The 25798-nt window shown below is 41.2% G+C and overlaps 1 protein-coding gene and 1 non-coding gene across 14 annotated transcripts in view; both read right to left on the bottom strand.

The window, feature by feature from the left end:
• The window catches only part of CLASP2 (cytoplasmic linker associated protein 2), a 178589-nt gene that overhangs the window by 113248 nt on the left and 39543 nt on the right, over positions 1 to 25798 (bottom strand). For all 13 annotated transcript variants that reach the window (XM_049766378.1, XM_049766379.1, XM_049766380.1 and 10 more), the window contains 3 exons: positions 11177 to 11256; positions 7435 to 7527; positions 3360 to 3505 (listed from right to left, as the gene is read on the bottom strand). In XM_049766378.1, the coding sequence (XP_049622335.1) occupies positions 3360 to 3505; positions 7435 to 7527; positions 11177 to 11256 (319 nt within the window). The remainder of the gene's footprint in view (positions 1 to 3359; positions 3506 to 7434; positions 7528 to 11176; positions 11257 to 25798) is intronic.
• On the bottom strand, positions 18164 to 18290 carry LOC125998511 (small nucleolar RNA ACA64). The gene has a single exon (XR_007492061.1). It is a non-coding gene; the product is annotated as a small nucleolar RNA ACA64 (small nucleolar RNA).

Genomic DNA, 25798 nt, shown 5'->3' with positions numbered 1-25798 from the left:
ACACAGGGGAGGTAGAGATCAAATCCAAGTAGGCCATATGCAAAGCAAGTACCTACCCTCTATACTATCTCTCTAGCTCCTGAGTAAATCTAATTTTAATTACCTATATACTCAAGTATAAGCTGAGTTGTACAGAAAACCACAAACTCGACTTCTACTCGGGTCAGACAGGTTATTTCATTCGGTGAACGCACACTGAATCCAATGCACGTAGTCTCCAGTTGTCTTCTGCCTCCAGTCTGCTGGAGGGGGCCCCGGGTGCTTCAGCTCAGTCTACAAGTCAGGGCTGAGCTGAAGAAGTAGGCAGCTGAACTGAACTGGATGCCACTGAACCAGTGAACCCTCAATATTTTGTGCTTTGTATGTGACCGACAGCAGTGATGATGATGTCTGTGAACTCAATGATGATGACAATGTCTATGCTGAGACCCTCCCATCAGATGCAGCTGAAGTTCTGTTTGGACATACAGATGAGGAGAAGGAGGAATCTAGTTTGGAAGGATTTTAGCCTTTGTGATTTAGCTTGATGACCTGTTAAGCTATGGTTTTCTGCACTTTATTTAAAGTTTTAAAGTTACTGTTGCTAGTTTACAGTTTTTCTCTAGCAATAAATATTGAAAAACATTTAACCTACTGATTCCTCAATTATTTTAATTGTTTTGGGTATATATTTTTGTTTGTTTTGTTTTTGGGTCACACCTGGGCGCTCAGAGGTTACTCCTGGCTCTGCACTCAGAAATCACTCCGAGCAAGCTCGGGGGACCATATAGGATGGCAGGATTTGAACCACCATCCGTCCTGGAGCAGGTGCATGCAAGGCAAACGCCCTACCACTGTGCTATCTCTCTGGCCCTATTTTGGGTATATATTTTTATTTTTGAAATTTACCAGTGGCTGCTACATTTTCCACCTCGGCTTATACTGTAAATCACTAAGTTTCCTAGTTTTTAGGGTAAAATTGGGGGGGGGGTCAACTTATACTCGAGTATACATGGCAATTCCACTGGCTAAAACTAAAGGAAGCACACATGTTTTTTTCTTCTTCTTTCCATTCTTTGTCTAGTCCCAAGATCAAATTTAGCACTTTTTCTCCCCAATGGCTCTGTTGAAGTCATTTGACTTCAGAATTTAACCACTAATCCTGGCTGGTTAAACCTCCTTCCCCAATAATGTAAATGTATCCCTAGATGCCCCAAGCCCTGCAGAATGACCCTGTTGGGCCCGGAAACCACAAGGCCTGAGAAGCACAATGGTACCCATAGTCTCCACCAGTGAACTTCTGGCCTGGGTGGCCAAGAACCATTTGGAATGTCCCACAGCCCCAACAATACGAAAAAGCCCCTCCAAAATTGAAATTCAGCTTGGATCTTTATTCTAACCAGTAAATATTTTTGTTTTGTTTTGTTTTGTTTGTTTGTTTTTTTGGGGTCACACCCGGCGTTGCTCAGGGGTTACTCCTGGCTGTCTGCTCAGAAATAGCTCCTGGCAGGCATGGGGGACCCTATGGGACACCGGGATTCGAACCAACCACCATTGGTCCTGGATCGGCTGCTTGCAAGGCAAACGCCGCTGTGCTATCTCTCCGGGCCCTATTGTAATAATTTATCTATAGATTCTTACACATATCCTTCAGGGATTGTTACAAAACAAGGTAATAATGGCAGGATATTAGCTATTATGAGTAAACCTTAGTTTTAACTTTCTGGAGTTTATTTGTCCTAAATAGGAAATTTAAGAATATTTAAGAAGTCTCTGTGTGCCTTATATTCAAAGAAACATTTTTACAACAAAGTGTACTGTGAGAACATCTAGACCAGAAATTTTGGGGGGAAAAAGCCTTAAGTGTCTTTTAGTTTAGGAGAAATATGAACATATCAAATTTGTTTCCATCTTGGCAATTTAATGATACGTGTTACAGCTTCAAGATTATTGCTACAATATCAAAAATAAAGAGCTTAACAAAGAAGCTAATTAGTAAAAAGGACATTGAGTACTATAGACAGTTCTCAGAAAAAATAATTTTTTCTTAATACTCAAGATTTTCTGGGGGGAGGCAGAGAGATAGCACGGAGGTAAGGCATTTGCCTTGCATGTAGAAGGATGGTGGTTCGAATCCCGGCACCCTATATAGTCCCCCGAGCCTGCCAGGAGTGATTTCTGAGTGTAGAACCAGGAGTAACCCGAGCGCTGCCGTGTGTGACCCAAAACCAGGAAAAAAAAAAAGATTCTTTTTAACTACTCAAGGTTTTTTGATTAAAAAAAACTAGAATTTAGGGGCCGGGCGGTGGCGCTAAAGGTAAGGTGCCTGCCTTGCCTGCACTAGCCTTGGACGGACCACGGTTCGATCCCCCGGTGTCCCATATGGTCCCCCAAGCCAGGAGCAACTTCTGAGCACATAGCCAGGAGTAACCCCTGAGCGTTACTGGGTGTGGCCAAAAAAAAAAAAAAAAAAACCCTAGAATTTAGACATACACATTTTAAGGTATATATATATATATATATATATATATATATATATATATATATATATATATATATATATATATATATATTTTGTGTGTGTGTGTGTGTGGTTTTTGGGTCACACCCGGCAGTGCTCAGGGGTTATTCCTGGCTCCAGGCTCAGAAATTGCTCCTGGCAGGCACGGGGGACCATATGGGATGCCGGAATTTGAACTAATGACCTTCTGTATGAAAGGCAAATGCCTTACCTCCATGCTATCTCTCCGACCCCATATTTTTAATATATATATTTATTTATAATGTACATTATGTTAATTGTATATTTATATATATTTTATATATCAATAAAGCTAATGCCTTAAAAGATTACAGACTTGGAAAAAAATACAGCAGGTAAGGCACATATCTTAAATGTGGCTGAAACAGGTTCATTCTCCAGCACCTTATAAGGTTCCCAAAATACCAGTAGGTGTGATCCCAGAGCAAAGTCTGGAGTAGGCCCTTAACATCTGTGGAGCTAACATTCCCCTTGATCAAATAAAACTCACACAGTAAATCCTTATGCATAATAAAGAAATTTTTGGTAATTCGTATGACTATTTGAGGTTATCCTGTTACTACTTTAAAGAACACTAAAATAGGGGCCGGCGAGAGGTAAGGTGGCGCTAGAAGTAAGGTGTCTGCCTTGCAAGCGCTAGCCAAGGAAGGACCTCGGTTCGATCCCCTAGCATCCCATATGGTCCCCCAAGCCAGGGGCAATTTCTGAGCGCTTAGCCAGGAGTAACCCCTGAGCATCAAATGGTGTGGCCCGAGAAACCAAAGAACACTAAAATAATAAGTACTGAATTCATTCACTTAAAAAAACACCAACACTTATTAAAAAAGAATATACTTACGCTACAGTAATACAAGCTTCTCTAACCACTTGGGATCTAAGATCCTTAGCTGAAAGTTTAAGTGCTCCATCCAACAAGCGTAAATGTTGGAAAAAGCAGTCATATTGTGCAGCTCCAGCAACAAGCAAAGATCGGATTTTCTTAAGCTGAAACAGAGAGTTTTCATTACTAAGGTAAAAAGTCACAGTACACAGATAGCTTATAAACTTCAGATATCTTTTGACTTTTAAAAGTATTGTCTTATTATAGAACTTTAAGTATATGCGGACATTTATAAACTTATAAACTAAAACTAAAAAAGAACCGTATAGATTCAGTGCATGTATTAAGATAAATTCAGGGGCCGGGCGGTGGCGCTCAAGGTAAGGTGCCTGCCTTGCCTGCGCTAGCCTTGGACGGACCGCGGTTCGATCCCCTGGTGTCCCATATGGTCCCCCAAGCCAGGAGCAACTTCTGAGCACATAGCCAGGAGTAACCCCTGAGCATTACCGGGTGTGGCCCAAAAGTCAAAAAAAAAAAAAAGATAAATTCAAAGAGTTTTTAATTTTCTTAGAAACACATTTTGTCCCATTGAGTGGATGTTCTGACGTATTCACTGACTGAGCAATGAAGTGGAGACCAGTTTTCTGTGTGCGGCCAAGGTTCCTGTTTGCAGAAGGAAAAAAGCTGATGAATAGATGCAGAGGGCACCTGTATCCTTCAATCCTTCACATTTCAAGCTGAACAGGAAAATAACTCAGGAGCTATGGCTGTCCTGAGATTCCTTCTCGGTCAGTGCATCTTCAGTGGCAGCCTTTTTTGTCCTTTTTAGATCTCCTCAAGAATTCTGTTGAAGTACCAGCCACAACTCTCAAAAGATGATCCTAAGGTCCCCCCAAGCCAGGGGCAATTTCTGAGCGCGTAGCCAGTAATAACCCCTGAGCATCAAATGGATGTGGCCCAAACAAAACAAAACAAAACAAAACAAACAAAAAAGATGATCCTAGGAGATGGTGCTTCACATATGTAAAACCATCCAGGACAGCATCTGTCCCAGGAGACCCAGCAAGAGAGTTCCCTGGTTGCAGAACGGCAATGTCCAACAGGGTACAGAGGAGAATTTGTACGGCAGAGCCATGGGAGACAGACCAACCCATGAGATGCTTCTGTGAGTGGGAAGTGAACAATCTTGGGATCAGTGACCACTGGAAGTCTGGGTGCCCAGATGCCTCCTGGGCTTACTTAGTGAAAGTTCCACAAGTGAAATAATAACAGCAATGGGAATGACTCGGTGGTGGCAGCAAAGTTTCACACAGCCTGCTGGCCAATATTCCTGGAAGATAACGCTGATGTCAGCTGAATTTTCAATGGTCAGCACTGGCGCAAGCTGCCGGTAAAAACTTTTCCCAGGTTCCTGTCAGATGTGCAATACATATGCCATCCTATTGTAGATGAACAGTTCCACTCGAATGCCCAGATCAGTGCCACCTGAGTGGGTTCCTGTAGCAAGCGTTTGAGGATATCCTCTTCCTCTACCTGCAGGGCATCACGAGGGCTCCAGACACAATGAGTTTCCCAGACAATGTCATATGGACCCCCCTCTCTAGAAAGTGGCTAGGGAAAACTAAGGCATTTAGTGGGAAGATGGTCTCCAAAGCGATGCTCAGGAGGATCAGATGGCAGCTGGGATCCAATCAGGGTCAGCTGTATGAAAGGCTTGCTTAACTGCTGCACTACCTGCCTGTCTCTGTAAATGTTTTAAGGGAGTCCTTTAATTTTGTGCTAAGATATACGCTAACCCAAAGTTATCATATTAATCATTTTACAGTCAACTTAATAGCTGCGCATATATTTGAAATGTTGTGCGACCGTTACCATTGTTACTTAATACAGAATTATAAAACTTTTACTAAATAAACACCACATGCAATAAAAATATATTAAAAGGAAAAACAGGCATACATCTTCTATATTAAGAAATTGTCTTAGGGCCCGGAGAGACAGCACAGCGGCGTTTGCCTTGCAAGCAGCCGATCCAGGACCAAAGGTGGTTGGTTCGAATCCCGGTGTCCCATATGGTCCCCCGTGCCTGCCAGGAGCTATTTCTGAGCAGACAGTCAGGAGTAACCCCTGAGCACCGCCGGGTGTGGCCCAAAAACCAAAAAAGAAAAGAAAAGAAGAAGGAAGGGAGGGAGGGAGAGGGAGGGTGGGAGGGAGGGAGGGAGGGAGGGAGGGAGGGAGGGAGGGAGGAAGGAAGGAAGGAAGGAAGGAAGGAAGGAAGGAAGGAAGGAAGGAAGGAAGGAAGGAAGGAAGGAAGGAAGGAAGGAAGGAAGGAAGGAAGGAAGGAAGGAAGGAAGGAATTGTCTTAGAAATGTGGGCTCATGATACGAAGCTCACCACAAAGAGTGGTGAGTGCAGTTAAAGAAATAACAATGTGAATGAATGAGGGAAGTAGAAAGCTTGTCTCAAATACAGGTGAGGGGAGCATATGGAGGTGGGAGGTTTGGGGCATTGGTGATGGGAATGCTGCATTGGTGAAGGTGGGTGTTCTTTTTATTTTTATTCTTTTGTTTGGCTTTTGGGTCACACCCGGCACCACTTAGGGTTTACTCCTGGCTCTATGCTCAGAAATCACTCCTGACAGGCCGGGGACCATATGGGATGCCAGGATTCGAACCACTGTCCTTCTGCATGCAAGGCCAACACCTCACCTCCATGCTATCTCTCTGGCCGCAAGGTGGATGTTCTTTATATGATTGAAACCCAACTACAATCATGTTTGTAGTCAGTGTTTAAATAAAGATATTAAAAAGAAGAAATTGGGGGCCGGGAAGGTGGTGCTAGAGGTAAGGTGTCTGCCTTGCAAGCACTAGCCAAGGAAGGACCGCGGTTCGATCCCCCGGTGTCCCATATGGTCCCCCCAAGCCAGGGGCAATTTCTGCGCATAGCCAGGAGTAACCCCTGACCGTCAAACGGGTGTGGCCCAAAAAACAAACAAAAAAAAAAAAGAAGAAATTGTCTAATTTATCATATCTATTATTAAATATAATTTCACATTAAATTATGAAGATTTTTATAAACAAACTAGTCTTTTAAGCTAAATAAATAGATTAAAGATGAAAAATAACAACATACTACAAATATTAGGGAAAATTGAGCAATATATCAGGTGTATGAGGAACCTAACCTATCATAAGCAGGAGAGAAATTAAAATAATTACCTAAACAAGTGTAGTTGAGAATAAAATTCATGCCAAAATTTGGTAGAAAAAAAATATCCATATGTTAGAACAACACACACACACAGTGATGAGAAAAAGACAAGTAACCCCATGTACCAATGTGGTACTCTTATTGGTGACATAATAATTTCTGCCATCTAACTTGTAAAAACGAAACACTAGGTAGTAACCAGCATCTGTGTGTGTGTGTGTGTGTGTGTGTGTGTGTGTGTGTTTGTTTGTTTGTTTGTTTTGGTCTTTGGGTCACACCCAACGGTGTTCAGGGGTTACTGCTGGCTCTCTAACACTCATAAACCACTCCTGGCAGGCATGAGGGACCATAGGGGATACCGGGATTCAAATCACAGTCCCTCCTAGATCGGCTGTGTGCAAGGCAAACACCCTACCACTGTGCTATCTCTTTGGTCCTGTGTGTAATTATTTTAAAATTATAATACTTTGCTAAAAGTATTTTTATAACTATTATAAGAAAAATGTATCTAATCTTTTCTAAACTACCTTTCTTCAAGTAATAAAAACACCATTGCTATAAGTATGTAAAGGATGTTTTTACAATTAAAAAAAAATTAGCCAAGAAGTAAAAAACAACTCTAAGTCCATCAACTGGGAAACTGTAAGGAAGATATGCTTATAGTGATTTGCATTTAATAGATAGTGGAGCAACTCTTATATACCAGGCATCTATACAGTGTACCAGATCAACTGTGATAGTCAGGATTCGTTAAGTGAATAAACAAGTAATTAATACATAAAATGATATATTATGCAAAAGGGATATATTTGTGTAGGGAACTACCTTGCTAAAACGCTAAGAGAAATAAGTGAGAAACAAGAAAATAACATGAAAAACTTACTGCATTGGCACGCTGATCCCAGTCATGTTTGTCATCCGACAAAATTTCCCTGATTTTATTTAAGGTTTCTTCAAGTTCTCGACTAGAATAGATCTTAAAGAAAAGTTCAAAATTATGATTATTTCTTGCCACCGAACATTAGAAAAATTATGTATTTTTTCCACTCTTGACAGTTCTCAGGGCTCACTCTTGGGTCTGCACTCAGATCACTTCTAGCAGAAATCACAGGACAATATAGGGTACCAAAGATCAAACCCAGGTTTTCTTTGTGCAACTAAGTACCCTATCTACTATACTATCTCTTCAGCCTCTCTAGCAACTTATAAAAAAATTAGGGGTTACATCTGACACCTGGGTGTGCACAAGCACCACACTTGAAGGTCAGGATGGAGAGAGGGACATTTGATGCTAGGAACTAAACTCAGTGCCTCACACACAACAGGTATGTGCTTCACCACTTGAGCTATATATCCTCAGCCGTTTTAGCAATATTTTTAACAGAGAATATTTTGTTTGTTTGTTGTTTTTGGGCCACACCCAGTGACGCTCAGGGGTTACTCCTGGCTATGTGCTCAGAAATCGCTCCTAGCTTGGGGGACCATATGGGATGCCCGGGGATCAAACTACGGTCCATCCTAGATTAGCGCGTGCAAGGCAAATGCCCTACCGTTTGCACCACCACTCTGGCCCCAAACAGAGAATATTTTTTACAATGATAAAATGTTCTAATTTTTCTTCCTTGTTTATTACTTATATGCTAGTTATCTGACTTATGAATAGTTTAGGACTTAAAAAAAAAAAGATGATGCAGGAGGGACCAGAGTTATAGTACAAAGGGTAGGGCATTTGCCTTGAACATGCCTGAATCAGATGTAATTTCTGAGTGCAGAGCCAGGAGTATTCTGAGTAATGCTGGTGTGGTCCCGAAACAGAAGCAACAAAACAAAGGTATGATATGGGACTGCAGAGCTAGTATAGGGTTTATGGTGCCTTGCTGACCGTGGTCTGATCCCTAGCCCAGAAGTGATCCCTCAACAGCCAGGAGTAAGCCCTTAGCACTACCAGGAATGTCTAGTAAAGTAAAATGCAAATACCTTAATGGTTAATAAAAAGATTTAATTTCTCAGAATGACATCTAACACATGGACTTATGGACTCCATACACTTACACAATATTTCCAAAGGTTCCATTTACAGTTACACCCTAGTATCCCAGCCCTACTCCAACCCAGTTTGCTAGACTGTACCCAGAACAGCTATATTCTTTGTGGTATCCTCTGAAGTTAACATTTGCTAAGTACTATTATCCTTCTATTCTCCAGAGTCACGTACGTACTATGCTTTGCACTAAGGAAAATGTAGTGAGGGCCCCCAAAATGGGAAGAGCTATTTTCTGCCTTATAGTTTCTAATCTAGTTATGGAAAGAAAAACAAACAAACAAACAAACATCAGGCAAAAAGCAGGGAAGAAGAGGGACAGAGAGAGTGTAGGAGAAAGAGATATATTAGCCCTTTGGGAATGTGTAAATGGCTCTTAGGGAAAGACAGCAAGAAACTGAGAGAGTGCAAAGGGGGCAATGGGTGGAGACATTGACTCAGGTCTAAGTCAATCAGTGTACTGCCAAGAGGAAAAGGCCTATCTGAGTTCACAGTGAACATCTCAATGTAGTACTTTACAGTAGCACTGGAAAAGCAGCAGATGGTAATGAAGTTGGTAAGGTGAGCAGCAAAAGCTATACTGTTCACCACGAGGGAAGATAACATGGGAGAGTCAGAAATAAGAGATGGTTAAAAACAGAATTCTAGTAATGCTACTATATTAATAGTATCACACAGCATCACCAGAACAGCCCTACTCATATTTTAAATTTGCCATTAAATTTCCTTTACTTAAAATGATCTCCTCTAGGGGCCGGGCGGTGGCGCTGGAGGTAAGGTGCCTGCCTTGCCTGCGCTAGCCTAGGACGGACCGCAGTTCGATCCCCCGGCATCCCATATGGTCCCCCAAGAAGCCAGGAGCAACTTCTGAGCACATAGCCAGGAGTAACCCCTGAGCGTCACAGGGTGTGGCCCAAAAACCAAAAAAAAAAAAAAAAAAAAAAAAAAATGATCTCCTCTAAACACAACAAGACACCAAAGGAATAAAAGGGTATCAAAGCATGAGAGTCATTGTAAAGGCAAGAGTATAATCAGAGAACACTCTGAGAATGAGTCCCAGAGGTTTCTGAGCTGATTCTTTCCTGTGTACCCCACTCCAAGTCCCCAAGAGATTCTTAGCCAAAAATTAAAAAAAAAAACAGGCACATCTTTTAAAAAGTGATGTTCTAGACCAGAGATTACCAAATTTATTTAGACTTCACCTTTAGAGGAAAAAAATTTTTTTACCTCAGTATCCCCACAGAAATCAATCTCTTTGAAGTATACTAATAAAAATAAGTGGCCCCAATTACAACTGAGGTGACTACTGCCTCCTGGATCTTTCCAGTGAGACCAACCCTGGACAGCATTACATTGGAAAACAATGAACCCATGTTAGTCAGTGAAAGGCCATATGGCCAAGCTGTCAGCTGCTTTGACTTATTCCAAGGAGGCCACAGGTAAAAACTGCATAAATGAGGGAGCATGGTGGCACAAGACATGGGGAGCAAATCCAAATAACAGAAAAGCCTTAGGAAAGAAACAAGGTGAGAAGGGTGACTCAGTCAAAAAGTTGAGAAACACTTTTAGGGTACACTCAGAATTTTGAATACCTATCAGAAGTGATTCCTGAGCAGAGACAAGGGTAACACCTGAGCACCACCAGGTGTGGCCCTCTTACCTCTCCAAAAAAAATAGTTAGAAATCTGCTGTACCAGAAAAAGTCTATGTGATTAAGCAAGTTTCCATGCACAAGAAATTAGAAGGGTAGATTTGTATAGGGAGATGAGGAGTCCAGTTCTGAAGAAGTTGAATTTGAGATGCTTCAAAGACATCTAAAAGGAGATGTCAAATACACAATCAGGGGTGATACTATTCTTGACACTCAAGAGGCCTGGCATAGAGGTAAAACTAGAAAATTTTATCGTATTTAAGCAGCAAATAAAGTCATTGGTTAGAAGGAAATGCCTAAGAAAATAGACTGTAGAATGAAGAACACAGAACTAACCCTTAATAAGTTACAATATTCTGAGACTGGAGCAATAATACAGTGGGTAGGGTCCCCTGAGCCTTTCAGGTGTGAGTCCTGGTCCAAGAGTCACCCCTAAACACCACTGTAGATGGCTCAAAAAAATTAAGAAGTTGAAAAAGGGGACGTTTAAATATTCTATAGCAAAGTAGAAAGGATCTGATAATAAAGGATTTCACTCCACAGAAATGAAGTGAATAAATAAGTAAAAGGAAAAAAACAGAAGGATGTTTTATCACCGTCACCTTTTAAAAAAGTGGATGTTTTTGGGCATTGCAATTTTATATGAGCCAATAACATTTCAGGGGTTGGGGAGACAGCTCAAAGGGTTCTTTCTGAGCACACAGATGAGACTGGGGTCAGCCCTACCCACCAGATGGCCTCGTGAGCTCTAAAGGTGTAATCCTGGGTGTCCCCACATTGCTGGGGAGATCTCAATCAAAACAAAAAATGAAAAAAGCATTTCACTCCCTTTGAAGAATCCCTTATATCTCAATGTATCAAATAATAGCTTGGCAAAACGAATAAGCACAAAGGCAATATTCACGAGTTATGCCACACTACTAGCAACCTTACCTGAATAGAAGGGACATCTGTAAAAGCTTTTATAAAATCATCTTCATCAACTGCTCCGGCACCTCCTTCCTTAGAAGCACCTGTTAAGTTATTAAAAAAATTTTTTTGTTAAGTATTTTAGCATAAAGGTCACATGAAAATCTAATTTTTTGTTTGTTTGTTTTTGGGCCATATCCGGCAGTGCTCAGGGGCTACTCCTGGCAGGCACGGGGGGACCATATGGGAATATGGGATGCCGGGATTCAAACCACTGCCCTTGCCTCTTGCAAGGCAACGCCCTACCACTGTGCTATCTCTCCCGCCCTGAAAATCTAATTATTGATCCCAACAAAGACAGAATTTTTGGAGAACCTTGTTTTATAGGGCTATTAAAAATTATTTTTAGAAATGCCAAGATACTTAGTAATAGTTTATTAACTCTCTATAAGCACTAAACTAAGCTGGCCATAAAGTCTAGACTATAACAGAATGTCCCTTATTCAATGCAATAGCAGACACAAACACAGGTGAAAGGACAGCAAAAAAGTTAAATAACAATTTTTTTTTTTTTTTTGGCTTTTTGGGCCAGACCTGGCAGTGCTAAGAGTCACTTTTGACTCTGAGCTCAGGAATGACTTCAGACAGGCTCTGGGGACCAAATGGGATGTCGAGGACCCAATTCGGGTCAGCCTCTCACCAGGCAAATGCTCTCCTTGCTGTGCTATCACTCTGGCCCCTTTGAATATCAATTTTAAATGACAATAAAATAAGAGTCTTGCATTTAAAATTAATTTTAAATATGCAAACAATACCTTTTTATTGCAAAGAAAAGAAAGGTAAAGCTAATAGGTAGTTACGGTTTAAGAGTCAGAAATCAAATTATTGTCTTTTTACTTAAAATCTACTCTTTTATATCCTTTCTAGAATGGTACAAACATTTTTTTTAATTGATGCTAATACTTTCCTGTTAAATTTTGTCAACAGGGGGCACTAGAGAGAAACTGGAAACAAGGGAGACTCGCTTGCTCCATCCTGGTTTCTTCTTCATTTTTATTTTGATTGTAATTGCTAAGTATATGCCTTTATTTTAAACTTTTTAAAAAACCACGGTGACTTGCAATACTGTTACCAGCAGGGTTTCATGCACACACAACCCAAGACACCACCACCACCAGATAGTGTGTTCCCTACCACCTTGGGACGCCTCTAACCTCACTGGGATCAGCTCAGTTCTGTAGCCCAGTTCTCAGTCCCTGCTACCTCTGGGAATTAGTTTCTTCCTGTGTTTCTGTGTATCTGTCCCTCTCTGTGTTACTGACTTCACTCAGAGCAAACTCTGTAGATCCTAACAGAAGCAAACTGAACAGTTTCATCTTTCCTTACAGCTGAGTAGTATTCCACCGGGAATGTTGTGTCCCTCAGTCTCCAAACCCTAGTCACTCTGGCAGTGCACTCATTTCAGCACTTGGTTCTAACTGAAAGTTTTGCTCACTCACACTTACCTAGCCAATGTGCTCTCAGAAATACTCTCCCCAAAGGTATCCTCCAGCTTTTACCAGGCCTCTCTCCTCCAAGGCTTTTTAAGTGTGAAGATTTCAACTTCTAATTTAGTTCCTCCAGCCCAGGGGAAGAAGCTGTACTACTTACTGTTACTGCTACCTTCTCTCTATTTATATATTTATTTTTGGTTTTTGGGTCACACCTGGTGGCGTTCAGGGGTTACTCTTGGTTCTGCGCTCAGAATTGCTCCTGGCAGGCTCGGGGTACCATATGGAATGCCAGGATTCAAACCACCATCCACCCTGGATCGGCTGGGTGCAAGGCAAATGCCCTAGTGCTGTGCTATTTCTCTGGCCTCTCTAACTACTACCTTCTATGTATGACACATTAGGGCAGTGATTCTAGAGTGTCTGAAGGCTTTGAATGGTTGGAAACCACTCCTTCGGGATTTTTTGCATTCTTGAAGCCTCAATATTCATCTAGCAATTTTAATATTTAAATTATCTTTTTAAAAAGTAAATTGTAGCTCTTGCCTTCTGAATAAACATTAGCTGAAACAGGAGGTGCTTGTTACTCTATTTCTTTTTTGTTTTGTTTTGTTTTGGGGGCCACACCCGTTAGATGCTCAGGGGTTTCTCCTGGCTAAGTGCTCAGAAATTGCCCCTAGCTTGGGGGGACCATATGGGACGCCGGGGGATCGAACCGTGGTCCTTCCTTGGCTAGCGCTTGCAAGGCAGACACCTTACCTCTAGCACCACCTCACCGGCCCCGTAAGACTTTATTTTGTTTTGTTTTGTTTTTGGGGTCAGACCTGTTTGATGCTCAGGGGTCACACTCCTGGCTAAGCGCTCAGAAATTGCCCCTGGCTTGGGGGGACCATATGGGACGCCGGGAGATTGAACCGCGGTCCTTCCTTGGCTAGCGCTTGCAAGGCTTAGCTCTAGCGCCACCTCACTGGCCCGGGCCCGTTACTCTCTATTTCACATTCAAAAACTAAATGGTTCTTAAATGGTAAGAATTCAACATGTGGAAATAAAAGACGAATAGTGCAAACTACAATTGAAATTATTAATTGTAATACAATTAACAAATTAATAAAAATTAACCATTGTTAACAATGAATAATTAACAATTAATTAATAATCAACAAATTAACAGGGGCCTGGAAATAAAGTGCCTACCTTTCAAGCACAAAGCTGACCCTGCCAAGTGAGGTCTAAGCAGTACTGGAAATCACCATTTTCAGCACGCCACAGCCAAGTGTGTGATACACTGAGCAAAGTATCTATAAGAACAGCTACAGTGTGAGGCTCTGGTGGGCATCACAACCCAGTGTGCATCCCCCAACAAGTGCTGTGAATAAGCCCGACAGCTAAGTGTGACACTCCTGGCAAGCAACACAAACACCTGTACACAACATATCCAGCAAAGTGTGCCAGCAACACACCAAATGCCTATGAATCCCAAACATCACAGCAGTATCATCAACAACAAAGGGAAAGTAAAATAGATTTTAAATATCTCCCCAATTGCGCTTTACCTTCTACCAAAAGAAAGAATCACACCTGAAAACTGAATTCAAAGTCAGAGATAATGCAGGTGCCTGGGCAGCCAAACCTGTCAGCGGCCAAACCTTGTTTGATCACCAACACATGCCATTTGTATTAATCTCTTTAAAATATAGTAAAAGGCTAAAATGGGGGTAGGGGAGGGAGGAGAAAGGGCAAATTTTCCCCCAGATGCTTTTGCTGTCAAGAGTCAACATCTTAGATTTTGGCATGTGAGTTCTGTTGCAATATTCAACTCAGCAGTTGAAGCACCCACAGAAAGTATGTGAATGAATGAACAAGTCTGTATCCAACAAAGTTTTATTAAAGGGCATTGAAATGTGGATTTCATCAAGTTCTCACATGCCACACTATTATTCTTTTGGTGAGAAAGGCGGGGCAGCGGATGTTAGGCCAAACTCAGTCAGGGCTATTTCCAATGGTCTTGAAATGGGTAGGGGTATTCCCAGCAGTGATACAGACTGGACTCCTGCACACAAAACATGCCCTCTATCCACTGAGCTAGCTAACTTGCCAGCCCACATTATTCTTCTTTTAATATGTATTTGGGGGGCCAGGATTCAATCGCTGGCACCCCATATGGTCCCGAGCCTGCCAAGAGTGATCTTTGAACACAGAGCCAGGAGTAAGTCCTGAACTACCAAGTGTGATCCATATAAGAAAACAAACAAAAACATGTTAGAACATTCCTAACACATGAGTAGAAAAATAGAGAGCTGGCTGGATTTTGCCTGTGCTCCAACAGACTGCTAATTCTTGCTCTAGACTTCATTCTAAGGTGATAATCACTTGGTCTCAGTGTAGTGGCAGAATGAGAGGGTCCTCATGCTTTCCAATAACCTACACAAGGCTAGGACAGGAACAGTGAAGAAATCTCCAAACACTATTTGAACTCTGCGTTTCTTACCCTTTTTGGTTTTGTTTTTGTCTCACACCCAGCAGCACTCAGATTTTACTCCTGGCTCTGCACTCAGAAATCGCTCCTGGCAGGCTCAGAGGACCATATGAGATGCCGGGGATTGAACCTGGGTCTGTCCTAGGTACAGGCCAACACCCGACTGCTGTGCTATTGCTCCGGCCCCACCCATTGTTTGTTTGTTTGTTTTTCCTGACTGTGTCCCCCTTCCCACCTTGTGTCCTTCCTGTGGCTTCTCTATCCTACTAGTAAGTTGGTTCCCCTAAGCATGTGCTGTGGTTCCCTCATCTCCATTTATGTGATTTGTACCCAAATGGAGTTTCCATGGTTCCTGGATGAGAAACACTGCATATCAAACAGTATCAAAACTGTTCTGTTTAGGGTCTGGCAAGTAGGGCACTTGCCTTGCATTTGCCCAACCGGGGTGTGATCCCCAGCATTCCATATAGTCCCCCACACACCCAGTACTGCCAGGAATCATTCCTGAGTGTGAGAATGGTCGGGTGTAGTCCCCTCAAAATAAACAAGCCTCCCCCCATTCTGTTTAGTTCTTTTCTAAAAAGAAAATTTAGACCCAATTTAGACCCATTAGTCCCACCAACTACATTCAAACAATTTAGTCACAATTAAAATTCAAGCATATACTAAGACAACCCATCATAAATGAAAAGTCGCAAGGAAAGGTCTTAGATTTTAGAACTGTAGATACTAGAAATATTTAGTTGCAAACTAGAGTTGTGTATATAATGTTGAAGAGATAATTCCAGAAATAATCAACAAACTGCCTAAAAATAAAGAGATGAATTTAAGAGGAAAATACAAACAATTAATTAAATGATACAACCATTAAAATAACCAAAAACTTGACTGAAAATAAATGAAAAATGGAAATTCACAGATATCTGAAGACAGCAAGAAATCTAACAGATGTTTAATTGAAGTGCTTCAAATATGGAATAGGGAAAATGGCTCAAAATATTTTCAGATAATGGCTGTGAAATTCTAGATTTATGAAAAGCAAGATCTATACCACATAGTCAAGTGGAATAGATAACTGAAATCCACACCTAGATTTGTGTAAAGGAGATAAATCTTCTGAGAAAGAAGAGATAACCTAAAATAGTACTTCCTGAAGTTGAACTACGATGTCCCCCAGAGAGTACCAGATCAATACTGGAGGGCAGTAATAGGCTTGGCTACAACTAGGAGGGGCACTGTTTTCTTCTGGTTCACTTCAAGAAGGTAAATTGCCTTTGGTGGGAGGTGGCATGTATGGGGAAGTGGCAGGACAGAGAGGCTTTTTCCTCATTTTCCCTTTTTTTTTTTTTTTTTTGTTTTTGAGATACACCTGGTGGCACTCAGGGGTTACTCCTGGCTCTGCGCTCAGAAATTGCTCCTGGCAGGCTCAGGGGGGACCATATGGAATGCCAGAAATTGAACCACAGTCTGTCCTGGGTTGGCTGTGTGCAAGGCAAACGCCCTACCGATGTGCTCTCTCTGGCTCCATCTCATTTTTCTAAAAAAGGAGGCACAAGGACAAATGAGCTTGGAAACCTCAGATCTAAGATTTCTTAAAATATTAGGAGTCAGAGATAGCATGTTATTATTATCTTTCAAGAAAAAAATACTGTCAAATTTAAAACTGTCTACTGAAAGAAAAAAAAAACTCATTATTTTAAGATGGCTGTCTGATTGACTGTCATTATTGTAAGATGGTTGTCTAGTTGTCAAAACTGAGGCTGAAAATTTTTTTTCTATAAAGGGCTAAATAATTTTAAGCTTGAATGGGCCATGTGCTCTCTAGTACAACTATTCAATTCTTCAAGAATGAACTGCATTTCAACAAGGTACTGCTACAATCTGTCAAAGCCTGATACAGAGAGAAAATCCAAATCAAACACTGTAAGATCATTGATAAAAAATTAAAAGTAAAGTTTAGTCAAATAAAAATCAATATACCAAAACCTTTCTCACCAGAAACGAATTAAATTTTTTAATTAAAAATGCTATGTATAATAATATTTGGAAGTGTATCAGGACAGAGCAATAGTATTCCTTAAACACAGCCAACCCCAAACAGACCCCCAGTTCGATTCCCAGCATCCCATATGGTCCCCTGAGTCTGCCAAGTGCGATTTTTGAGTACAGAGAGCCAGGAGTAACCCCTGAGCAACACAGGATGTGATTCCCCAAACAAACAAACAAAATTTGAAAGCATAATAATCAATATTAGCCAAACAAAGAGAAAAAGATCTTTTGTTCTGTTTTTTCGTTTGGGAAAAAGCTGAGACAAGCCCAGGACAGAAGTTATAGGCAAGAACTTCAGGCATTGCCCCAGAGGCAGGAGGGAGGGAAGAGGGCATCAGAGAGGGTGAGAGGGAGACTATTGACATTGGTGTCAGGAAATGCGCACTGGTGAAGGTTGTTCTACACTGTATGACTGTAACTCAATCATGAACAATGTTATCTGTAGGGGGAAAAATACCTTGTATTATGAACAAACTTGTAATCATGTTGTTTAAATAAAAAATATATTAAAATGGGACCCGAAGAGATAGCACAGCGGCGTTTGCCTTGCAAACAGCCGATCCAGGACCTACGGTGGTTGGTTCGAATCCCGGTGTCCCATATGGTCCCCCGTGCCTGCCAGGAGCTATTTCTGAGCAGACAGCCAGGAGTCACCCCTGAGCACCGCCGGGTATGTCCCGAAAACCAAATATATATATATTAAAATAAGGGGCCGGAGAGATAGCACAGCGGTAAGGTGTTTGCCTTAGATGCAGAAGGACAGTGGTTCAAATCCCGACACCCCATATAGTCCCCCGAGCCTGCCAGGAGCAATTTCTGAGCATAGAGCCAGGAGTAATCCCTGAGCATTGCCGTGTGTGACCCCCCCCCCCAAAAAAAATTAAAATAAAAGCCTCCTAGCAGGTGGGGGAGGGGGACAGACTCCAGGCATCATGTGGGAAGAACAGGGCAGGGGATCAAGGACAGAGATTGGCAGGTGGCAAGTGGGCACCACCGTGGCTTCAGTGCCTGGGCTTCAAACACAGCTCTCTCCCACCAGAGTGGTGCTGAGCTGAGACCAGGCTGGCTCTAGGCACCAAGTCCACTCATGCAGAGTCAAAGCCACAGGTGATTTTCAACTGATACCTTAAGATAGTAAATCTTGGGCCTGGAGAGGTAGCACAGCCGCATTTGCCTTGCAAGCAGCCGATCCAGGACCTAAGGTTGTTGGTTCGAATCCCGGCGTCCCATATGGTTCCCCCATGCCTGCCAGGAGCTATTTCTGAGCAGACAGCCAGGAGGAACCCCTGAGCATCGCCGGGTGTGGCCCAAAAACCAAAAACAAAAAAATAAAAAGATAGTAAATCTTGTTGGGTTTTTTTGTTTTGGGGCCACAGGAAGACATTTGACTATAAAAGAGTGATACATAAAGACTGAGCATACAATGTAAAAATGTGTATCTTACATATAACATATTATGTAAGAAAGTTTGCAGAGGTTTCCAACCTTATTTTCTATAGACTCCAAATCTATAAACTCAATTCTCTCTAAGAATCCTCCATTTGCACATAAAGGTACTATCATCCCGTCCTCCATCATTCCAATGCATCAAAAGAACAAATGTCTCACATGCTTAAAAAAGGAGTTTGCATTTTGGTGCTATAGAGTCCCAAGTGTGTGCCAGGTGTGGTTCACGTGAAAATCAACTATGTAGCTACATATGAAACCTAAAGTAAGATGTAGAAGAAAATACCAATTTTAACACTTACAAGGCATTTCAAGGCAATGGGATTAAGGAAGCAAGGCATTCAGTATTTTTTTCAATTATCTTTTGTTTGACTTGCAACAAAGAGCATGCCTCTTGTTCGAAAAAAATGAACTAAATGCTTCCTTCAATTTCCTCACTAGTAAGTCACATACTTGGATTTTAAAAATGTCAAGTTAATGAAAAAAATTTAAATTCACAACATGTCTAACACAGAGATACAGCTTATCAACTCAACTACATTATAATGTATGTAACAAACGTCACCCTAGAAAATTCCTCACATGTACAGCTATAAAAAGCAAAAAAATTTTTGGTTTTTCGGGCCACACCCGTTTGATGCTCAGGGGTTACTCCTGGCTAAGCGCCAGAAATTGCCCCTGGCTTGGGGGGACCATATGGGACGCCAGGGGATCAAACCACGACGTGATCTTTCCTTGGCTAGCGCTTGCAAAGCAGACACCTTACCTCTAGCACCACCTCGCTGGCCCCTATATTTATAATATCTCTTTTTGTTGTTTTTGGGTCACACTGGCAGCGCTCAGGGGTTACTCCTGGCTCTATGCTCAGAAAACACTCCTGGCAGGCACAGGGGACCATATGGGATGCCGGGATTTGAACCACCGTCCTTCTGCATTCAAGGCAAACACCTTACCTCCATGCTATATCTCTGGCCCCATATCTCATTTTCTAAAGCAAACCTCAATATGCTTTTCTGTAGGATACTACAATTTTCTTCCTTTTCACTGGGGAAGGTCATAACTATTGGTGCTCAGGGGACCTTGCAGTGCAGCAGACAGAATCAAGGCCTACAGAATCCAAGTCATAGGTGCTAGCCCTTTGCACTAATTCCCCAGCTCGAAGAATGTTTCTCTAACATGCAAACCTCAATCAAAAAGTATAGGATAAATGACCAGTGAGATAGCACAGTGGTAGTGTTTGCCTTGCACGCAGCTGAGCCAGGACAGACCTGGGTTCGATTCCCGGCAACCTATATTGTCCCTGAGCCTGCCAAGAGGAATTTCTGAGCAGAGTCAAGAGTAACACCTGAGCATCGCCGGGTGTGGCCCAAAAAACAAAAATGCTAACTATTCCACTGGTTGATAGAATAATGAACAGAGCAGATACTGTAATTAGTTATTAATGTAAGACCCTGACGGTTAGAAATGTTAGAAATAGCTTCTAACCTGAAGCTATGAACATGCCAGGCTTGGGGCCAGAGAGATAGCATGGAGGTAAGGTGTTTGCCTTTCATGCAGAAGGTCATCGGTTCGAATCCTGGCGTCCCATATGGTCCCCCATGCCTGCCAGGAGCAATTTCTGAGCATGGAGCCAGGAGTAACCCCTGAGCACTGCCGGATGTGACCCAAAAACCACAAAAAAAAAAAAAAAAAAAAAAAGAACATGCCAGGCTCTACTAACAGTTGTAGATAAGACAATAAATTATATGTGGAAACATTGAGTTTTCAGTTTGCCTATTAAGGTTTTTTGTTTTCGTTTTTTGAGGCCACGCCCTGCAGCACTCAGGGTTACTCCTGGCAGGCTCAGGGACCATATGGGTTGCCTGAAATCGAACCCGGGTCCACCCCAGGTCAATCGTGTGCAAAGCAAATGCCCTACCGCTGCACTATCTCTCCGACCCCTTCTATATTCTTTTAATATATTTGTTGTTATTTTGTTTAGGCCACACCTAAAAATGTTCAGAGGTTACCTCTGGGTCTACATACAGGAATCATTCCTAGAGGAGTCTGCAGGCTGTATGGAGCATCAGAGATTGAGCCCAGGTCAACTGCATGCAAGGCAAATGCATGTGAGCAGCATGCAACCGGCTTTACCATTCAGGCTCCTCTTAAGCATTCTGAATCCTTCACATACACACGAAAAAACTTGCCGATTAAAGTTTTTATCACTATTTTTAATAAGAACTACAAATGGAGAGCAAAGAAAATAACTAATAGTAAAAGAGGATTTTATACATAACGAGCAATTAAGAAATTTATTATTTCATTCTTGCAATGACATATCTGTTAATTACTTGAATTGTATTTACCTTAAAAGTTAAGACAGCAACAAGGTATCATATGTTGGAAAAGCAAAGATATTTGATTTTATTTATAGTAAATAGGAGTTTATAGTAAATCCAGATAGAATGGCTTACTGGCCAGTCCTTAAATTACAAAATTAGGTACTTTGCTATATGTGATTTAAAAAAAATAACATGTGTCACATATAATATTAGTTACAAGATGATCCAAGAAACTCCTGACAGTGAACCAAGCACTAGGTTCTAGGTTCCTTTTTAGGGGCAGAGATGGGTTCTTGTGTAACAACACTTCCCTTCTGTTTTATGCCTTGGTCACTTTAATGGGCCACATGAATTCTGGTTGAGAAATACTGACTTAAGAGTATATGAGGAGCCGGGAAGGTGGCTCTAGAGGTAAGGTGTCTGCCTTGCAAGCGCTAGCATCCCATATGGTCCTCCCAAGCCAGGAGCGATTTCTGAGCGCGTAGCCAGGAGTAACCCCTGAGCGTCAAATGGGTGTGGCCCAAAAACCAAAAAAAAAAAAAAAAGAGTATATGAGAGGGGACAGAGTGGTGGCGCAGCAGTAGGGTGTTTGCCTTGTACGCGGCTATATGGTTCGATTCCCCAGCGTCCTACATGGTCCCCCAAGCCAGGAGTGATTTCTGAGCACACAGCCAGGAGTAACCCCTGAGCGTCACCACTGGGTGTGGCCCAAAAAACAAAATCCAAAAAACAAAAAAAAAAGAGTATATGAGAGCATACACACAGTTTACATGCAAATATATAATTTTATATAGCTTATAAAAAGGACTTTAGCATCTACAAATATATTCTCAGGGGTCATGGAAACCAATCCTTTGTGAATATGGAGAAAATACTACATGATTGTTAGAAACTTTTTAAAAAAAAATCAACTACTTTGGGGGTAGAGAGATAGCACAGCAGTAGGATGTTTGCCTTGCAAGCAGCCTATCCAGAACAGACCTTGATTCAATTCCAAGCATCTATATGGTTCCCTGAGTCAGGAGCGATTTCTGAGCGCATAGCCAGGAGTAACCCCTAAGTGTCACAGGGTGTGGCCCAAAAAGCAAAATAAATAAATAATTAAATAAATAAAAAATCACTACTTTGGATTTTTGGTATAATTGGAAAAATAAAAATCCTAAGTAAAATTTGTTAAAAAAATATGTTTTTGGAAAGTCTTAAAACCTTGGGACAGATATGAATAAAGAAAAACAATACAAAATATATATTAAAATTAAAAAGAGCAAATTCTACTGAAATGTAAAAGGTGGTAATTGAATTGAAAGTTAAAACCATCTGAAGGGCTGAACAGATAGCATACTGTTCATTCATGGTACCATATGATTATCCCTCACACCCCAACACAAGAATGTGTGGCCCCCAAAACAACAGAAACAAAAACCATTAAAAACATTTGCAGATGTTAGCTTGGAAAAACAGAGAGAAGATACTTACTCTTCTGAATAAGCTAGTGAGAAATAACAAACTTTGAGAATTTATAATCTGATCATTGATACGTCTACACACAGGCTTCTATGTCAAATTGCTACCTCAAAATCTGATAATAATTACAAACAATAACAATTAGAGAATTGGAAGCCAGAGAAATAGTAAAGCAAGTAGGGCTTTTGCCTAGCATGCAGCAGTCCCAGGTTCAATCCTCAGCATCCCATATGGCCACCTGAGTGCAGAACCAGGAATATCTCCTAAGCATGCCACGTATGACCCGAAACCAAAAATAAAACAAAAAAGTTATCGAATCATTTAATTCAATTTTTGAAACGTAGTCAGCATAATTAGCATAGGAATGGGAATATTATAAACCAAAAAATAAGTTTTATAAAGGCAATTTCAACCACCAAACAAACACAAATGTAGGGCTGAATTAATAGCACAACAGGCAGGGCATTTGCCTTTGCATGTGGATGATATAGATTTAATCCCCAGCACCCTATATGATCCCCTGAGCTTACCAGAAGTAATTCCAGAGTGCAGAGCCAAGAATAACACCCTGATTATCCCCCGAATGTTGTCCCAAAACAAAAACAAAATAAATTTAAAAAAAAAAAGCATTTCTATTTATAAAATAAAAATGGCAGGTTTGCTCATTTCCAAATAGTCTACTTTTCTGGGAATCACACTAATTCATACTCTTAGAATTACAATATTCATTCTTTCATTCATTTATTGGTTTTTGGGCCATGCCTGGTGGAGCTGCGGGGTTAGTCCTGGCTCTGATATCAGAAATCACTCTTGGGCCTGGAGAGATAGCACAGTGGCGTTTGCCTTGCAAGCAGTCGATCCAGGACCAAAGGTGGTTGGTTCGAATCCCGGTGTCCCATAGGGTCCCCCATGCCTGCCAGGAGCTATTTCTGAGCAGACAGCCAGGAGTAACCCCTGAGCATCGCCGGGTGTGGCCCAAAAACCAAAAAGAAAAAAAGAAATCACTCTTGGAAGGGGACTGTATGGGATGCCAGGGATCGAACCTGGGCCAGCTGCATGCCAGGCAAATGCCCAACCCACTGTACTATTGTTGCAGCCCCAGAATTACAGTATTTAGAAGAATCTTTATTGCTCAGTGAAACTAATGTGAATAATAGTAGAGTGGTTTTTGTGCTGTGTCCACAGGCTAAGTACATTGCTTTAAAAAGTTACTTAACTTTTTCCAATTTTGGCTTCCTACCAGTAAAGTCTAGAATAACTTAAAGTACCTAACTCAATGATTTATATAAGGTAATATAATGGGGGAGGGGTGCGCAGAGAGATAATATAATAAGTAAGGCACTTGTTTTTTACCACCAGGAGTGATTCTTAAGTGCAGGACCAGGAGTAATCCTTGAACATTGCAAGTTGTGCCCCCCACCAAAAACAAAACAAAACAAAACCCAGGGTTGGGGGAACAGTTTGCATGTAAAAAAAATTGTTTTTTTGTTTTTTTGGGCCACACCATTCTGGGCTCAAGGATTACTCCTGGCTCTGTGCTAAGAAATTACTCCTGGCAGACCTGGGGAATCATATGGGATGCTGGGTTTCAAAGCTGGGTCAGCTGCATCCAACACAGCCTTACATGCTGTACTATTATTGGTTCAGACCCCTGTGTGTAAATTATTTTTAATTACCTAAGATACTGCAGAGAAATACTTTAAGCAATCGTGTGCAATCTCAACTATATTCTAAGCACTTAATTAAAAATAAAGAAGTGTTTATCTAAATTCCTACTATGGAGTTACAAATATCAGAACATTATTTAAATTCTTTTATTTTTATTCTAATTAGCAATGCACAAAGCATAAACTTTTGATAACCCCACTGCATCTACTTTTATGGAAATATACACTGCATGGAGCAACTGTGTAAGACAGTCTCTGATTCTCCTGTCTTGAAGAACACACTATAAAGTCTGAGCAGAACAGGCTGACACACTGAGCGAATGAACAGAACAGAAGCAGCACACTAAAGATTAAACACAGGTCCTATTGGCTTTAATTAATTGAATAGGATACTTTGCCAAAAATAGCACAGCTCTCTCATCTTGACATATATCTCTGGGGGAAGTAAATTAACCCACCAAACTTCAAAAGTAGACTAGTCGTGATTCCAAGGATTTCTTTTTTATTTCATTATTTGGGAGGGGGGCTACATCCAGTGGTGTTCAGCAATTACTTACTCATGGTGGGACTCAAAGGAGCACATGAAGTATCAGGGATCAAACCAAGGTCAGCCAAGTGCAAGGCAAGCGCTATACTATCACTCTGGCCCTGAAAGATGTTTATTTTCCTTTTTGTTTTGGGCTACACCTAGCAGTGCTCAGGGCTTACTCCTGGCTCTGTTCAGGGATCATTCCTGGCAGTGCTCAGGGGACCATAAGCAGTGCTAGTGGAGCATATGTGGTGCTAGTGATAGAACTGTGGTTGGCTGTGTGTAAGGCAAGTACACTAATATCCCCTGTAATATCTCTCTGGCCCCCATAATAATTTTTAATTAATCTAAGATAAAAAAGTAAAATACTAAGAAAATAAGAACACAAAACTACATAGTAGTGCCAATTTTATGCTTCTGAGAAAATATATATAGGTTTAAAATAACTGGGGGCCGGCGAGGTGGCGCTAGAGGTAAGGTGTCTGCCTTGCAAGCGCTAGCCAAGGAAGGACCGGGGTTCGATCCCCCGGTGTCCCATATGGTCCCCCCAAGCCAGGGGCAATTTCTGAGCGCTTAGCCAGGAGTAACCCCTGAGCATCAAATGGGTGTGGCCCCAAAAACCAAAAAAAAAAAAATAATAATAATGATAAATAAAAATAAAATAAAATAACTGGGTACTCTACATGAAATTCAAGGAAACTATATTATAATTCATCAGTGGATTATACCCACATGTAGAGGTCATGCAATATTATATTTTCCTAATTTTTATACTTTGAGAACACTAATTTTGCCCTTTTTTGTGGGCAAAATTTTTTGTGGTTGAATGGTTTTGGAGTCATGTTCAACAATGCTCCTGGTGGAGCATATTAATTTTATCAAATGCTAAGTAATCAAGAATATTATGGAAATTATTTTACCTGAATAGTAAACTGAACTCTAAGATTCCCAACATCCTTTTCTATTAGATTATAAAACTCTAAGAAAACTTTCTACAACTAATTTAAAAATCAATAAGCTTCTGCCAAGAACAATATCTAAGCTCGATTATGAAAGAAGGACTGACAGCCAAGAATGGCATTGATTTCTGAAACAATATTCAGTCTTTGGCTAGTAATATACTTCTTAGAGAGAAAAATGGAAAGCAAGCCTAAATGCTGTAGCAAACAAAAGAAACAAATTAAAAAATTGCAGAATAAAG

Source organism: Suncus etruscus, chromosome 20 (assembly GCF_024139225.1).
Source record: "Suncus etruscus isolate mSunEtr1 chromosome 20, mSunEtr1.pri.cur, whole genome shotgun sequence".
Taxonomy (NCBI): Eukaryota; Metazoa; Chordata; class Mammalia; order Eulipotyphla; family Soricidae; genus Suncus; species Suncus etruscus.
The sequence above is the reverse complement of the archived record's forward strand: the minus strand, read 5'-3'. Positions and strand labels throughout refer to the sequence as shown.